Here is a 15,157-nt window from a genome sequence, read left to right as displayed (position 1 = left end):
AAAAAAATCCTAAAAAGACTACTAGAAACCCCTCTACTTGGTTAGAACTAAGTAAAATTTCTTCATATAATAGGAAAGTTGATAAAATCCATCTAGGAAATGAAATTAGTGAACCCAAGAAAATCGACTTTCCTTATCATGACGAACACAACCATCAACCCTAATTCACTCAGTAGCACAACACAAGGTTATATCATGTTCATCATTAAATGACACCAAGGTGTCAAACTTAGTAACATGCCACCTCCGATAACTCTTCACCCTATGTCTGTATAACAAAATTCATTATTAGATTGAATGTTATTATCATATAGATCATGCCTATAAAATTTCATATCAATAAAAAATCATTTGATATATTAAAAAGAATGATAAAAGTTAACGATTTTGATGAAGTTTTGTAAGAAGTTCGTTTTTAGATATCTTGTTGAGATATAAAATAATTTCCGATTGATATTAAATTTTATAAACATGATGTATATCATAATATATATATATATATATATATATATATATATATATATATATATATATATATATATATATATATATATATATATATATATATATATATATATATATATATATATATATATATATATATATATATAAAATATCATGAATAATTGATAACACACTACACATATCTGTTCTTTTTGCAATATCAAAAAAACCTCTATCTGTCCTTCCTTTTTCTTTGATATAAAACTTGGCATTATCATTTTCGAATTTCTTTTGACTTAAATTTATAAATTTCTATTTTTGGTGAAGTAGAGTCTGATTTTACCCAAAACAAGCAAATAATGACGTTTCAATATTTTAATTAAATAAAATGATTTGTTTGTTAATATGGTGGGGTAACCCTCTGTGTTTGCTTCACTCTTAGCTCTTATTTATACGTATTACTACTTTTGGGGATGCATTGTTTCTTCTTTCTTCTGATTCCTTAGCTCTTATTTATTTTTAACCTTCTTTTCCTTTTTTAGACTCAACACTTTATTCCTATCTCTTCTCTCCTTCATTTTCCATTTTGAAGTTGCTTTTGTTGCTGGTATGTTCAAATAAATCACGTATTTTCAATGAGATATAAATCTATAACCTAGGTGTTTATAATAGACCCTTTTCATAGGAACCTATTTCACACAATTTAATTTTCTCATCAAAGTACTTTGACAATTTTGTAACTTTTTTTAGTTGACAACTTTATGATAGAACTTTATTTTCTATTTTTTTCAGCTTTAAGATTTTTGTTTCATTGGTTGGTAAGTGTTTCTAATAATCTTACAATTTTTTCTCAAACAGTTTTTGTAGATCTTAAAAGCTTTTATACTTTCATCCCATTTTCCTTTCAAGGTTTGAAGTTTGTGCTTTTCTTTCTTCTCTTGTAATTCCATTTTCTTTCATATCTTTTTGTTGTTTGTTGTTATTTCAGCAAAGATGGTGAGAGGAAAGACAGAAATGAAGCTTATAGAGAACCCAACAAGTAGACAAGTAACATTTTCAAAGAGAAGAAATGGTTTGATGAAAAAAGCTTTTGAATTATCAATTTTGTGTGATGCTCAAGTTGCTCTTATTGTTTTCTCACAAAGAGGAAGACTTTATGAATTTGCAAGTTCAAGGTATCTATGTCATGCATTTGTTTTATATTTAATATGATTTTCTATATTTAAAACAAACTCTTATATTATATATTTAAGTGTGCTGATAAAAAGAGCTTATAACTTGTCGGTAAATCCTAATTCAATTAAAAAAAAACGATATTTTTATGTAGACGACAACACCAGAATTCAAATCCTAAATTTCGTATGTATGAATTTATAGTAATTCTTAACACTTCGTCAACCAATAAAATAAGAGCTTAAAACTTCTTGTGGCTTCTAATTTAGTAAGCTTTAGGTTTTTTTTTATGTTACAATGGAATCATAGATTTTTCAAACCTAAAGAAAAATGGAATCATAGATATGAGTAATAAAGACAACATCGATTCAATCTCTCTGGACTAAAATTTATAACTATATAATCTTTGTTGTTTAGAAAAATTCATGTGTAGAAATAAAAAAATATGTATCTAAAGCTACTAATTTTTAACCTAAATCCATAGCCAAAATAAAAAATTAACAAAAAAAACATAATAACACCAACACAAAATATATAATCAAAACTATCATATGTTAGAAAATCATTTTTATTTCCTAAGTAGTTTAATGCTTAATCTCACCCAAAATTAAGATTTGATTTCTCTCCTCCAATATCTCATGATTAATATTAAAAATATCTTAATTTGATTTATGTTAAGGATCGTATGCTAGTACTTTTGTTTCATCATTTCTAATATTAATGTGCAGTATTAATATAAAAGAAAATGCAGTGAGATCGCATGTAAATAACACTTTAGGTCACCAAAACATTAACATCCCAAGGCTGTTAAGTAATATATATATATATATATATATATATATATATATATATATATATATATATATATATATATATATATATATATATATATATATATATATATATATATATATATATATATATATATATATATATATATATATATGATTTTATTATCATCATATAATTATTATCATCAAACTTACGCTTATGCGATTATTATCTTTTGTTGTTATCTCTTGTACTTTTGTTGGGTCTGTGTACCGGTAGTAGCTGTAACCTTTTATTCTTTGTGTTAATTTTTAAACATAACTAATATATTAATAATTATTAGTTAATTATTATTTTTCAAGTAGTTATTTTATTGTTGGCTTTGTTACCATAACTTTTCTCCTTATTTGTTATTTAAGACCCCTATTGATGCATTTTATGTAATTTTAACATTGTATTATAAAGATCAATGATACTTTTGGAGTCAGCAGATCATTTGTTTGTATAATTCGAAGTTGTTTTAGCTATTTGGTATATGTTTTAGGTCGGTAGGATGGTTTTGTCCTCTGCCGCAATTGATTTTAGAGGTGTTTGAGATGTTTCATGGTTTATGTCATGGTAAGACAGTGTTTTTCAATTTGGTGTTGATCTGTCTATCTGTGGTCTGAACAATTCGGAAATTGCGGAACACATTCATTTTTTTCGAGAGCAGTTGATGGTTAATCATTGGATGTCTTCGATTATCAGTTTGCCGTGGAAGTGGGTCCATGCCCATTGTCGGAGTTTTGTCGTTTCTTGGTTAGATTGGGAGTTTGACCCGCGTTCGAGTAACTAGGTATTTAGGGTGTGTTGGGTGGCCATCAAGCCTCATTTTGTTTTTGCAGGTGGTTAGGTCCTCCTTCTTCCAAGTTGTTCTTTCTGGAGGTTTGTGGTTAGGTCCTCCTCCTTCCAAGTTGTTCTTTCTGGAGGTTTGTGGTGCATGTGGCTTTAGTATAGATTGGATTGCTGTTTGGTTGGCTTGCTTTTCTTTTGTAGATCGGTATGGTGTTTATTGGCTTGTTATTTTTTGCTCTTTGGTTTTTTTTTTGACTTGGCTTTTTCCTTGGTTTATTGTTCTTGGGTACCTCTGGCGCTCTTTGTTTCTATTTATACCTTTTTATTACTCTTTTTATTATTTAAATATGGTTCCTACTTTGCTAATAATAAAAATATATTTTCGAAATTATTACAAAATGTTGTTCGTAATAATTCTTCTTTTGCATTTACATATTATTTGTTCTCATGGTATTAGTAGACATAGTCTCTGACTTTTTTTCTCTTTTCTCTTCTTTAATTTTTTTCTAACACGTGCCCCACTATTTAGCATCTTTTTTTTCTCTCTGAGCAAATACATATCACATTTTCCTCTTTCTTCATGTTTTTGTTCATGCTATTGCTCTTCTTCACCTCCCTTGTAATGGAACACGACGATGAAACTATAAAAAATGTCGTTCACTTGAAATATCCACACCACCTTGTACCATACCACACACTCCTCTTATCACCAGTGATAACAAAACAACAAACACTTTCAAAACTTATCAGCTGAATAAGTTAAGCCCATATTCCATGCATCTAAGCAATAATCAGAGAATCACAATTGTCTCTTCATTCCCTAATAACAAAAATTACCATTTTTGGTCTTGACCTATAATGGGTCTCATTCGCTCATATTTAGGGTTTTTGACTAAACCCGTCTTCTCATAGTCTTTCGCATATTTTTTGATTTGCTTTTGAAAAATATGGTATTACTTAGGAATTACGACTCTAGTGGTAACGTAGTTGAGCCTGATATCCAGGATGGGAAGTGGGAGTTTTGGCGTTATTGTTGTGATAGTTTGAGGTAAGTAGGTGGCAACATGAGATGAAGATTAGTCTAAATGGAGACGTTTTTTAGTTATGATAGTTATTAGAGTATCTATGATAACTAAGAGGTTTTAGAACAATTCCATGTTATGAATGTTAGAGAGTTAATGTAGTGTGAGGAGGATAAGTCAACGATTGATGCTTATTTAGATAAGTCTGTTTTGTTTGTATCACCTTTAGTTCTTCCTTATTTATTCTTTTTTTAACCCTTAATGTTTTTATGTACTGAGGACGGCTTCTGTGTTAGTGTTATAAAATAAAGTGTTTCTAGAGAAAGTTAGGGCAAAGAAAGGCGAGGAAAAAGTCGCTACTCAAAAAATCAACCCACCTGGTTTGCTGACTCATATTCTAAATAAGGAAACCTGTAGACGGATCTGCAAGACCATTCAGGCTACACCTATCTTTGCTATTAGAGATCCGATTGCAAACACCAGGTCTTTTCTTAGGGCACAGAAACATAAGGCCAACTCGGGGAAGGTTCATATCAATTTGGAAGTGGGTGCCTCTATAGACCTGGAGAAGGGAATTTCCATGGAAGATGGTATTGCAAGCTCTCCCTAAGAAGCAACTTCTATAACCTCTTGTAGAAGTCAAAAGGTGTCCTCCTTATAGGAAAAGGACTTCTAAGACATAGAGTTCATATATGATCACCTTGATGCACCAAATGACCTGTAGAGGATGGGGGAAATGGGCTAGAGGGATTTTTATCAAAAGAATGAGACCTTTTATGCAGAGGGGCGCTCTTTTGGGAAGAACTACTTTGAATAATATGACCTAACAAAGAGGGCATTCGAAAAGTGGAATGTTGATCTGATTAATATGAAGGAAAGGTTTGACCATAATAATACATTTTAGATTCAACAACTGAGAAGATTATTACCCTTGTGAAGTTACATAAGGAGAAAAAGGAGAAGGATGATTCTTATAAGAAGTTAGGTGATTAATTGGGTGAGGTGGGGGAAGAGATAAAATCCTTGAAGGATACACTTGTTGCTCATGTGATCACCAAAATTGTGCTACAAGTCAACTTAGAAGAGTTTCATATAGAGTTTGTATACTACTATAATTATCCATTTGAGAAGGCAAATGCACACGTTCTCCTCTGGTATCCCAACATCGATTTAAGCGAGTTGGTCTATTTAAGGTTGTCCAAGATGAAAAACTTGTAGAAGAAACTAAAAAAGGGGTTATTTTTATGGATAAGGTTCCCCTATAATTTGTGGAGGAAATCCCTCTTACGTGTGCATATCCAATAACCACATGTGCGGGTGGTCCTAATCACAGATCCCTAGTAATTAGGTAGTCAACAACTTCCCTAGTCAAAGTTGAGCGGTTAGTGATTCCCAAGAGTTCCCCAAAATCCAGGCTCATAAGCCTCTATAAACAACTTAACTCTAGGGTTGAGGAACACCTCAAGTACACACAAAATACCACTAAGAACAGAGAGCTTCTCACCTCAAGTGAGTTTTCTCTATCCATAGACAAAAACACGTTGGGACAGGGTTTCTCCCTATCGTGAGCAAGCACTAAACCACCGAAAATCACTAAGGTCTTTGACCACCCTTACTAGCATAGAGGCGCCATGCATTATGTACTTTTTGACAAGTACAGTGGCACCCACCATGGGGCACCAGTAAAACTAACTCATGCCACACCTTCAATTGTCACCTCCATTGTATCACTCGCCAAAACCTTCACTCATAACCCTAACTGTTTCTAGTCAGGGAGGCTAGAAGAGCATAATCTCCCACAGAAAAGTATACTAAAGGTAGCATCAATCCCAATGTCATAACGAATATGTGCGCCATCTTGGACGTATTACACCGTCATAATGAAAACCCAGAGGATAATGTCCTTAACATCCAGCAACACCAGAAGGAAACCATATATGTAGAAGAAATGGAAGTGTTGGACCCCTAGCCACTTTCAGACAAGATATAGGAAACACATGTCCCCAAAGGTTTCAAGTCTCCCTCATTGGTGAAGTTTATTGGGCATAGTGACCCTTACAATAGTGCCACCTCCATAACATCATAAGAGCCCCTGATTCTTTGAATTGCAAGCTCTTGTCTGCAACTTTCAGAGATGAAGCCCTATGATGATACATTTGGCCTACTTCGAGCTTCCATTTCCAGTTACCAGAAGCTGGTGAAGAAACTCATGCGCCACTTTGCATCCAATCAACGTAGGAATATATCCACGACTATCGTGTTTAATATCCGACAAAGTCCCTTAGAGTCATTAAGAGAATACCCCACCCATTTCAATAAGGCCACCATAAGAGTTGTCCATCAAAACCAGTAAATGTTTGTAGGGGAATTTTAGAATGGTCTCAAAGCAGGGCATTTTAATGAATCCCTCACCTAGCAACCAACCTCTCTCCTAGAAAAGGTGGTCACAAGGGTGGAATGCTATATAAAAGGTGAATAGAGGAACACCAATAAGAATGCTCATGAAGTAATGGAGTGTGTTCCTAACTCCTAAGGCACATAACACACATGGAGAATCAACTACACCAAGCCTCTCAAGGGCAAGGCGGCATTTAAGCAAAGCAGAAGGGATGTGGAGAGCTTCACGCCCCTGAACACTCGTCGCGAGCAGATATGGTATGAATTTCTCCACTTACATGATATTCTTATACATATCGTTCCAAAGGAATATGTTATGTGACCTGAGTCTAACAGATGGTGTAAGTTTCGTAGAGGAAATGACACCACACCGAGGAGTGCAACCAACTTAGGAAAGAGATAGGCTACCTGATCCAAGAAGGCCACCTAAAAATATATGTCAAAGGAGACTCCTCTAAGGGGTCGGGCGTAACCGGCTCTCGTGGGCATGATTACACTAGAACCCTCAGACCCATAAAGAGAAAGGAACCATCCAAAGAAGAGAACGACTATACCATATGTCAAACACTTAAAACTATTGTAGGAGGATTTACATGGACAGAGAGACTAGCTCCGTCCAGAAAAGGTATGCCCACCAGGTATTAAATATATAGGATCTTCCCACACAATCAATGAAAGGCGAGATCGAGACGCTAGAGGTCGAGATCTATTTTTCATAGAAGGATGCAACATGTATCAATCCACATAACGACGATCCCATGGACATCACTGTGAGGTGTGACGACAGAGAAATCAAAAGTGTCTTGGTAGATCAAAGGAGCTTTGCATATATCATTTCCTTTCATTCTCCAACGACAAAACATTTTTTTTTCAAAATATGCTAGGAAATTCTCTTGTCACACCTCAATGAACCCTAATTTTTATGAAAAAACAAAACATCTCGATAATAATTGTCACATTGTTGGATAATTACTTAATGTTGGTATTTTTCATCTACTTCCCATTATCTCTTCACCAAATTGCAAATTTATCATCCAAATCTCTACGACCTGCATAGTACTTCACACTATTTTCCCAATCTAGGACTGTTAAATATATATTCCCCAATTTATGAGGCATTAAAAGGATTAATTTTCATATGTTACTTATTTTAAATTAATTCCTTCTTTTGTGGCTCTTAGTTACACCTCATGGTCTTGTATATATATGCCGATGTATTATCCCTTTCTTCATTTCAATAAATGTATTTTTCTCATTAACCATTACAATATATAAGCCTGGATTAACCTTTGAAGTGTGCATATTTTTTCATAACAACTACTAATTTAATTCAAAAATATCTATATTCACTTGTTTTCATAATAGTATAAATTACATATATTTGAACATTGTCAAAATATGATTCAAATATGTAATTTAGGAGTGTTGGTTAATTTGTAAGTAAAAAGTTACATGTGTTCATTATTTAAGAGGAACTAACTAAGTTGATGTCAATTCAATATCTTTAAATGGTTTTATTGATGAAGAAGTTTACGTTGAACAAACTTAAGAATTTATTGTGAAGGTTCACGAAGACAAGGTATTGAACTTTAACAATGCTTTTTATGGCATAAAACAAACTCCAATAACCGGGAACGAGAGAGCAAATGAGCCCTTCAACAAATTTGGTTAATCTAAATACAAAGTTAAACATGGAATCTATGTCAAATGTTTGAATCTAGGAAGTTGAAAAATAGTGTGGTTATACGTGGATGATATACTCATAATTGAGATTTATTGAAAGAGTATTTTTCTGTATAATGTTGTGTGTCTAATGAGATCACAATAGAATATATTTATATTTGTATGAGTTGTATACAGTAAGGAAATACAATAATTATAATTTATTTGAATTGATACACATTGATGATGATTGCTTCTTAACACTCCCTCTTAAGGTGGGTCATATATGTCATATGAGTCAAACTTGTTACAAATGTAACCCACTTGAGAATCCATGAGAGGCTTAGTGAACACATCAACCAATTGGTCTTCATACTTGATGAAATCTATGGTTATTTATTCATAATATACTTTGTCTCTTACTTAATGACAATATATTTCTATTTGTTTGGTTTGTTCATGGAAAACCGAATTGGATGCAATGTGGAGTGCCGTTTGATTTTTGCATGAGTTTTATGGCCTGAAAATCTCCCAACCTGAGCTCTAAGAGTAAATTTTTAAGTCATGCGAGCTTCTTTAAGGTTGCTACCATAAAACAGTGTTCAACTTCAGCATTAGAGTGCAACTGTGTATAGTTTTTTGCTTCTCCATGAGATCATATTTTTTCCAATAAGAATATAATATCCAGAAGTGGATCTTCTATATGATGGTAATCCGGCCCAATCTACATATAAATAACAAGTGCTTTTAGCACCACCCTTATATTCATATAATATTCCTCTTCCTAATGCATTCTTTATATATATATATATATATATATATATATATATATATATATATATATATATATATATATATATATATATATATATATATATATAAGAATCTAAATAACTGTGTTCTAATGACTATCACAAGGAGAGTTCAGAAATCTTCTCACAATGTTCACTGCAAACCTAATATTCGGTTTGGTGACAGTAAGATAATTAAGTTTATCCACAAGACTTTGATATCTTCTCGAGTCTCCCAATGGCCCCCCTGGACCAAAAGAAGATTGACATTGGGATCCATAGGAGTATCAATAGTACGACAATCAAGCATACAAGTTTCATATATGGTGTCTAATTCACACATACGTTGGTTAGTTGTATTTCCTGATGAGGAATGGGAAACTTCAATGCCTAAGAATCATATGAGTGGACCCAAATCTTGTCTGAAAGTTTTTGAAAAGATGTGTTTTGAGTCGTTAGATACCATATGGGTCGTCGCTAGTAATAACAATGTCATTAACATAGACAACAAGAAATATACACCGACCAGTAAAGGAGTGAAGGAAGAAAACATAGTGATTTGATTCACATCTAGTCATACCAAAATGTCTCAAGGAAGATCTGAAGATATCAAACCAAGCTTGTGGGACTGTCTTAAATCATAAAGAGAATGCCAAAACCGAGAAACAAGTTTAGAGTTTTCCAGGAATAGTAAAACCTAGAGGTTAATCCATATACAGTTCCTCCTCCAAATCTCCGTGTAAAAAGGAATTTTTAAAGTCTAATTGATGAAGCAACCAATGGTGAATATCAACCATTTCAAGGAAGAGACAGACTGATTTGATCTTGGGCACCAAAGATAAAGTCCACCAAAATCGAAACCAAATATTTGTGTGTATCCTTTAACTACCAAACGAGCTTTGAAATTATCAATCTGACCGACTGGTTTAACTTTCATTGTATAAACCCATTAGCATACAATATAGTTTTGTCGTGAGGTAAAGAGACAATGTCCCATGTGTTATTTGAATGCAAAGCAGTAATTTCTTCCACCAGTGCCTGACGCCAATTGGGATCAATCATAGCTTTACTGGAAGACTTAGGAATAGACACAGAATCCAAAGCAGAAACAAAAGAAACATAGAAAGTAGAGAGACAAATATAATTTAAAACACAATAATATTTAGGATTAGGATGATGAGACTGAATACCTTTTCGTAATGCTATTGGAAGGTCAAGCTCAGGCGACATAACTGGAGGAGCAGTTGGAGCATGAAATGGTATTGGTGGTGGATCAATATCATCTCTTACTTCCGATAAAGGGTGTGTCTGTTGCTGGTAGACACATGATGGAGGTGTAGGGGTTGCAATAGGTGTGGGGGATGACATAAGGGATATCTGAAACATCAGAAGTATAATTGTTATCAGGTAACCCAGTGGCAGAGGTAAATGGGGAAGTTTTAAAGAACGTGACATCGGAGAAAATAATGTCCCGTTGAATTTCGGGACAAAAACAAAAATATCCTTTTTGAATATGCGAATAGCCTAGAGAAATACATTTTAAAGATTTGGCAGAAAGTTTGTCTTTACCTGGATTGAGGTCATGAACAAATCATGCGCAACCAAAGACACAGAGAGGAATGATATAGAGATCGTGTTGTCCGTTCAAGATAGAGTATGAAATCTAATCTTGAACGATTGGTGAGGGATTCTTTTGACAAGGTAAGAAGATGTGAGAAGAGAATATCCCCAAAACAAGAAGGGACATTGTGATGAAGTAAAAGAGTTCGTACATTTTCAACTAAATGACTATTTTTCCATTCATCGACATTGTTTTGTTATAGTGTGTAGGAACATGAAGATTGATGAATAATCCCCTGTGATTTTATAAAATATTGAAACTGGGATCACATATATTCACGAGAATTATCAGTGCATAAATTTTTAATGGAAGTATCTAAATGGTTTTTAATTTCGACATAAAATTATTGGAATATAAGGAAAATCTCTGAACAATCTTTCATTAAAAATATTCAAGTACATTGTGAAAAAGCATTGATGAAAGTTACAAAGTAATAATATCCCAAAGTTTTCTCGTTACGATTGGAACCCCAAATATCACAATGAACTAAAGAAAAAGGTGACACGACACTTTTATTTACTCATTGATAATAGGTGTGATTAGTATGTTTGCCTAATTAACACGACTAAACTCAAATGACGAAAGCTTAGAAAACATAAGAACTAAAAGAGGCATTTTATTAAGGATGGGGTGACCCAAATATTGATGTGTAAGTATTTGAGAAATAATGGAAGCACATGTCACCGGTGGAGATATACTGTATAATCCTCAAGAATCATTCACTGTTGTCCGTCCTGTACGTCGATCCTGAACATAAACAGAAGTATCAATAAAAAGAACCGAATTATCAAGAGTACGAGTGAGTTTGTTGACGAAAATTAGATTAAAATGTAAACCATGAGTGTAGAGCATAAAATCTAAAGACATGTTTGGAAGTGGGTGTACCTGACCAATGCCTTAAACTTTGTTGTTAATGAACTATTGCATCACTCATAAACGACATTAGGTTTGAAAAATTAGCCTTCAACTAATAAAGCTTACTCAGATACTATTGCATATATTCATATTCTCCAATTTCAAAGAATTGAGATTAATAATGACAACAATATAGAGACAGTGGACATTGACATTGTTCGAGAAAACTTTCTTAACCTTTTTCCAAACCTTATAGCAAATGAAGATATTACGTTTAAAGATTAGGCGCTATGGAAAACCATATATATATATATATATATATATATATATATATATATATATATATATATATATATATATATATATATATATATATATATATATATATCAGTTTTCTTCTGTGATGAAAAGGAAACAATATCCTTGATTATTTGGTCAAGTGATCTTCAAGTCCTTGACCAAGAAACCATAACTTGACGGCGCCGACCCATATGTTATAGTTGGTTTTTTCGGTTAGTTTCTCACACTGGATGAGCGGAAGTTTGGTACAAATGATGGAATCCGTTGCGAATGGATCTCCCATGGCATCTGATGGCTGAAAACCGTGAAAAAAAGGGTTACTTAGTGGTGGGGAGGACAGTGACGGTCGAAACGAACAACGAAACAAGGAGAAAACACGCCGGAAAAATTGATTTGTTGCAGTGCGCGTGGGGCTCACGTGCCGGGACTGTGGCTGCGCGTGAGGGCGCATGCCACGTCAGCTAGAGGTAGGAGTTGTGGCGCTGGGTTTGCCGAAGTGTTACAAACCTAGTGGTGGTGGTGCGACAATGATCGAATGCGCAGTGGCAGAGAATGGAGACCTGCAACATAGCTTTGTATTGTGGGCGACAAGGTTTCTAGGGCACAAAAGAAAGGATCTTGAAACCCTTTACTTCTGATACAGTATTGAAAAAGTATTTTTCTGTATAATCTTGTTTGTCTAATGAGGATATACTAGGGTATACTTACATTCGTATGAGTTGTATACAATAAGGTAATACAATAATTACAATTGATACAAATTGATGATAATTTATTCTTAACCAGAGTAATCATACAAAGAATGAAAACCTCAAACTGCAGATAAGGCATTGAGTTTAACATGAATGGCCTAAACCTCAAACTGCAGATAAGGCATTGAATTTAACATGAATGGCCTAAGAGCCTTGGGGTAGTTTTTTTGGTCTGGATTTATCTGAAACTAAGAAGGGATTGGTAATCCACAAAGGAAGTACATCATTGATTTTCTGAAAATACTTAACATGTTGAACTGCAACACATCATGCACTCTTACCGAAGCAAACTCAAAATTAGGCAAAGTTGAATATGGAAAGCACCTAAATATACAAAAAGATTGTGGAATGCTTGAGATATGCTTACAATTATTAACCTAATATATGTCACAATCTAATTGTGGTAAACAAATTTATGCAGGAACCTAAAATGTCATATGCAAGCAGTTATCACTCGGTGACATATATCTCTCTTACCATAACTAGATTGATAATTTAAACCTAAAATGTTCACATTATGATTACTTATGCACATCATGAATAGAACCTAAAATGCAACTAACTAACAAGTTATTTTAGTTAGTTATGTTATATTACTTGATATCTTGAGCCCTATTAGTGCTTTGTAAACCTAACTCAAGAGCATAAGTACTCACAATGTTATCATGAATAAGAAATACAAAATGCATAATCAAATTCAAAACATCTTTTCTATCTTCAGTTCATGTGTGTTTAACAAGTTGTCATTTTCTTAATTAGTACATTGCTTAATTATGCTAATGCGAGGTGTGTAATCTGTATGTAAGGGAAAGAGTCATTACTTGCTATTCAAGTAACAAATTAACTGTAGCTTGTTATGCACGCCAGAGAGTTAATTTATTATTTCTAACTACCTAACAGTGTGATTAACAACATAACTGAATCCTGAGTGAGTTTTTTACTTTTCAGATTCTCTTCTTTTTACATATCCTATTGATATTTCATTTTCTCACATGTATCCTTGTGAGTTTTTCATTTTCTAACCAATTATTAGCAAATGCCTACTTATATATTTGGACCTTGAATTAATCAATAACATTTGCTTTATTGTTACAGCATTCAAGAAACAATTGAGCGATACCGCAGTCATACAAGGATCCATAATACTCCAACAACATCTGAATCTGCTGAAAATACTCAGGTTTATTTAATTACATATACTCTCCTCCTATTAATTTTTCTAGACCCTCTACTTCAACTTAATAAGAGACTTGAAATTTGTATGAAATTGTCATTAATATTACAGCGTTTGAAGGAAGAAGTAGAAAACATGATGAAAAAGATTGATCTTCTCGAGACTTCAAAACGGTTAAACATCTTGAATTTCTATTCATTTTCACAATTATGTTTACAAATTCAATGTCTAAGATGAAAACATGTCGCGTTTGCAGAAAACTGTTAGGAGGAGGCTTAGGGAGTTGTTCCATTGATGAACTACAAAGGATGGAGCAACAGTTGGACAGGAGCATAACCAAAATTCGAGTTAAAAAGGTTAGAATAATTAAAAAAAAAATCATATAAAGTTTAAAAGTTTATAGATTTTTTTTACTGATGATCTTTATAATTTTAAGGCTGAGGTTTTCGAGGAACAGATTGATCAGCTTAAAGAAAAGGTAAGCTATCTTTATATTATGTATATAGAAAAAACTCCAACCTAGCATTACATTAAAAAAGATTCTGATGTTGAAGAAATTATTTTGAAAACAATTCAGGAAAAAACCCTAGTTGCTGAAAATACCAGACTCTCTGAGAAGGTGAGTTCATTTTCTACTTGATGAATTAATTCTAGTCCTACCCTAATGGAAATATTGAAAATTCAACATTTGATATCAAACATGAAACATTCTCTCTGCAGTATGGTAGTTATTCATCACAGCAAGCAAAAAAAGATGACAGGAAAAATATAGCTGAGGCTGAACCAATTTTAGATGTTGAAACTGAATTATTCATTGGTCTTCCAGCAACAAGAACAAGATGAATTTCTCCAATGTTGAGGATTGATTAATCCCTTTGACTATGCAAAATGAAAATAAGGGTAAGGCAAAGTGTCTCATCAATATTGGATATTGGATTTGTTTCCTTTATTATGCTCTCATCATTCGGATGATAAATAATAATACTGAGTGTGATTTTCTTGATAATATTCTCAAACCTATATATGGATGAAATTCAAGAGATGGTATCATAATGGATAGATTTGATAAGTTTAAATTTAATGACATTGAATCACTTAAATAATTCAATTATTATTATTTTTAAATATATTTTCCATCAAATTCATTCACTGAATATATCTCATATATAAGAGTATCAATGACTTTTAAAAAATAAATTTTAATGAAGGAATATTTTGTAAGTTAACACTATGATAGCTTAGAATTTGATTAACCATGGAGTGTTATATCATTTTTATATTAATTTATTAATATATAAATTTAAAATTTAAAATAATTTTGTTTGGACAACATGATACTCAACCTAAACACAAGTGTATTA

The 15,157-nt window shown here is 32.9% G+C and overlaps 1 protein-coding gene across 1 annotated transcript; it reads left to right on the top strand.

The window, feature by feature from the left end:
* The first annotated feature begins 921 nt into the window (after window positions 1-921).
* Window positions 922-14,815, top strand: LOC127075836 (MADS-box protein SOC1). The gene is made up of 8 exons (XM_051017323.1): window positions 922-1,051; window positions 1,433-1,619; window positions 13,718-13,802; window positions 13,908-13,969; window positions 14,053-14,152; window positions 14,233-14,274; window positions 14,374-14,415; window positions 14,517-14,815. Exons 2-8 carry the CDS (start codon window positions 1,438-1,440, stop codon window positions 14,637-14,639), a joined length of 636 nt encoding a protein of 211 aa, XP_050873280.1. The 5' UTR covers window positions 922-1,051; window positions 1,433-1,437; the 3' UTR covers window positions 14,640-14,815.
* Window positions 14,816-15,157: the final 342 nt, after the last annotated feature.

This window comes from Lathyrus oleraceus, chromosome 4, assembly GCF_024323335.1.
Source record: "Lathyrus oleraceus cultivar Zhongwan6 chromosome 4, CAAS_Psat_ZW6_1.0, whole genome shotgun sequence".
Lineage (NCBI taxonomy): Eukaryota > Viridiplantae > Streptophyta > Magnoliopsida > Fabales > Fabaceae > Lathyrus > Lathyrus oleraceus.
Note: the sequence above shows the minus strand (reverse complement) of the source record. Positions and strands in the feature narration are given on the sequence as shown.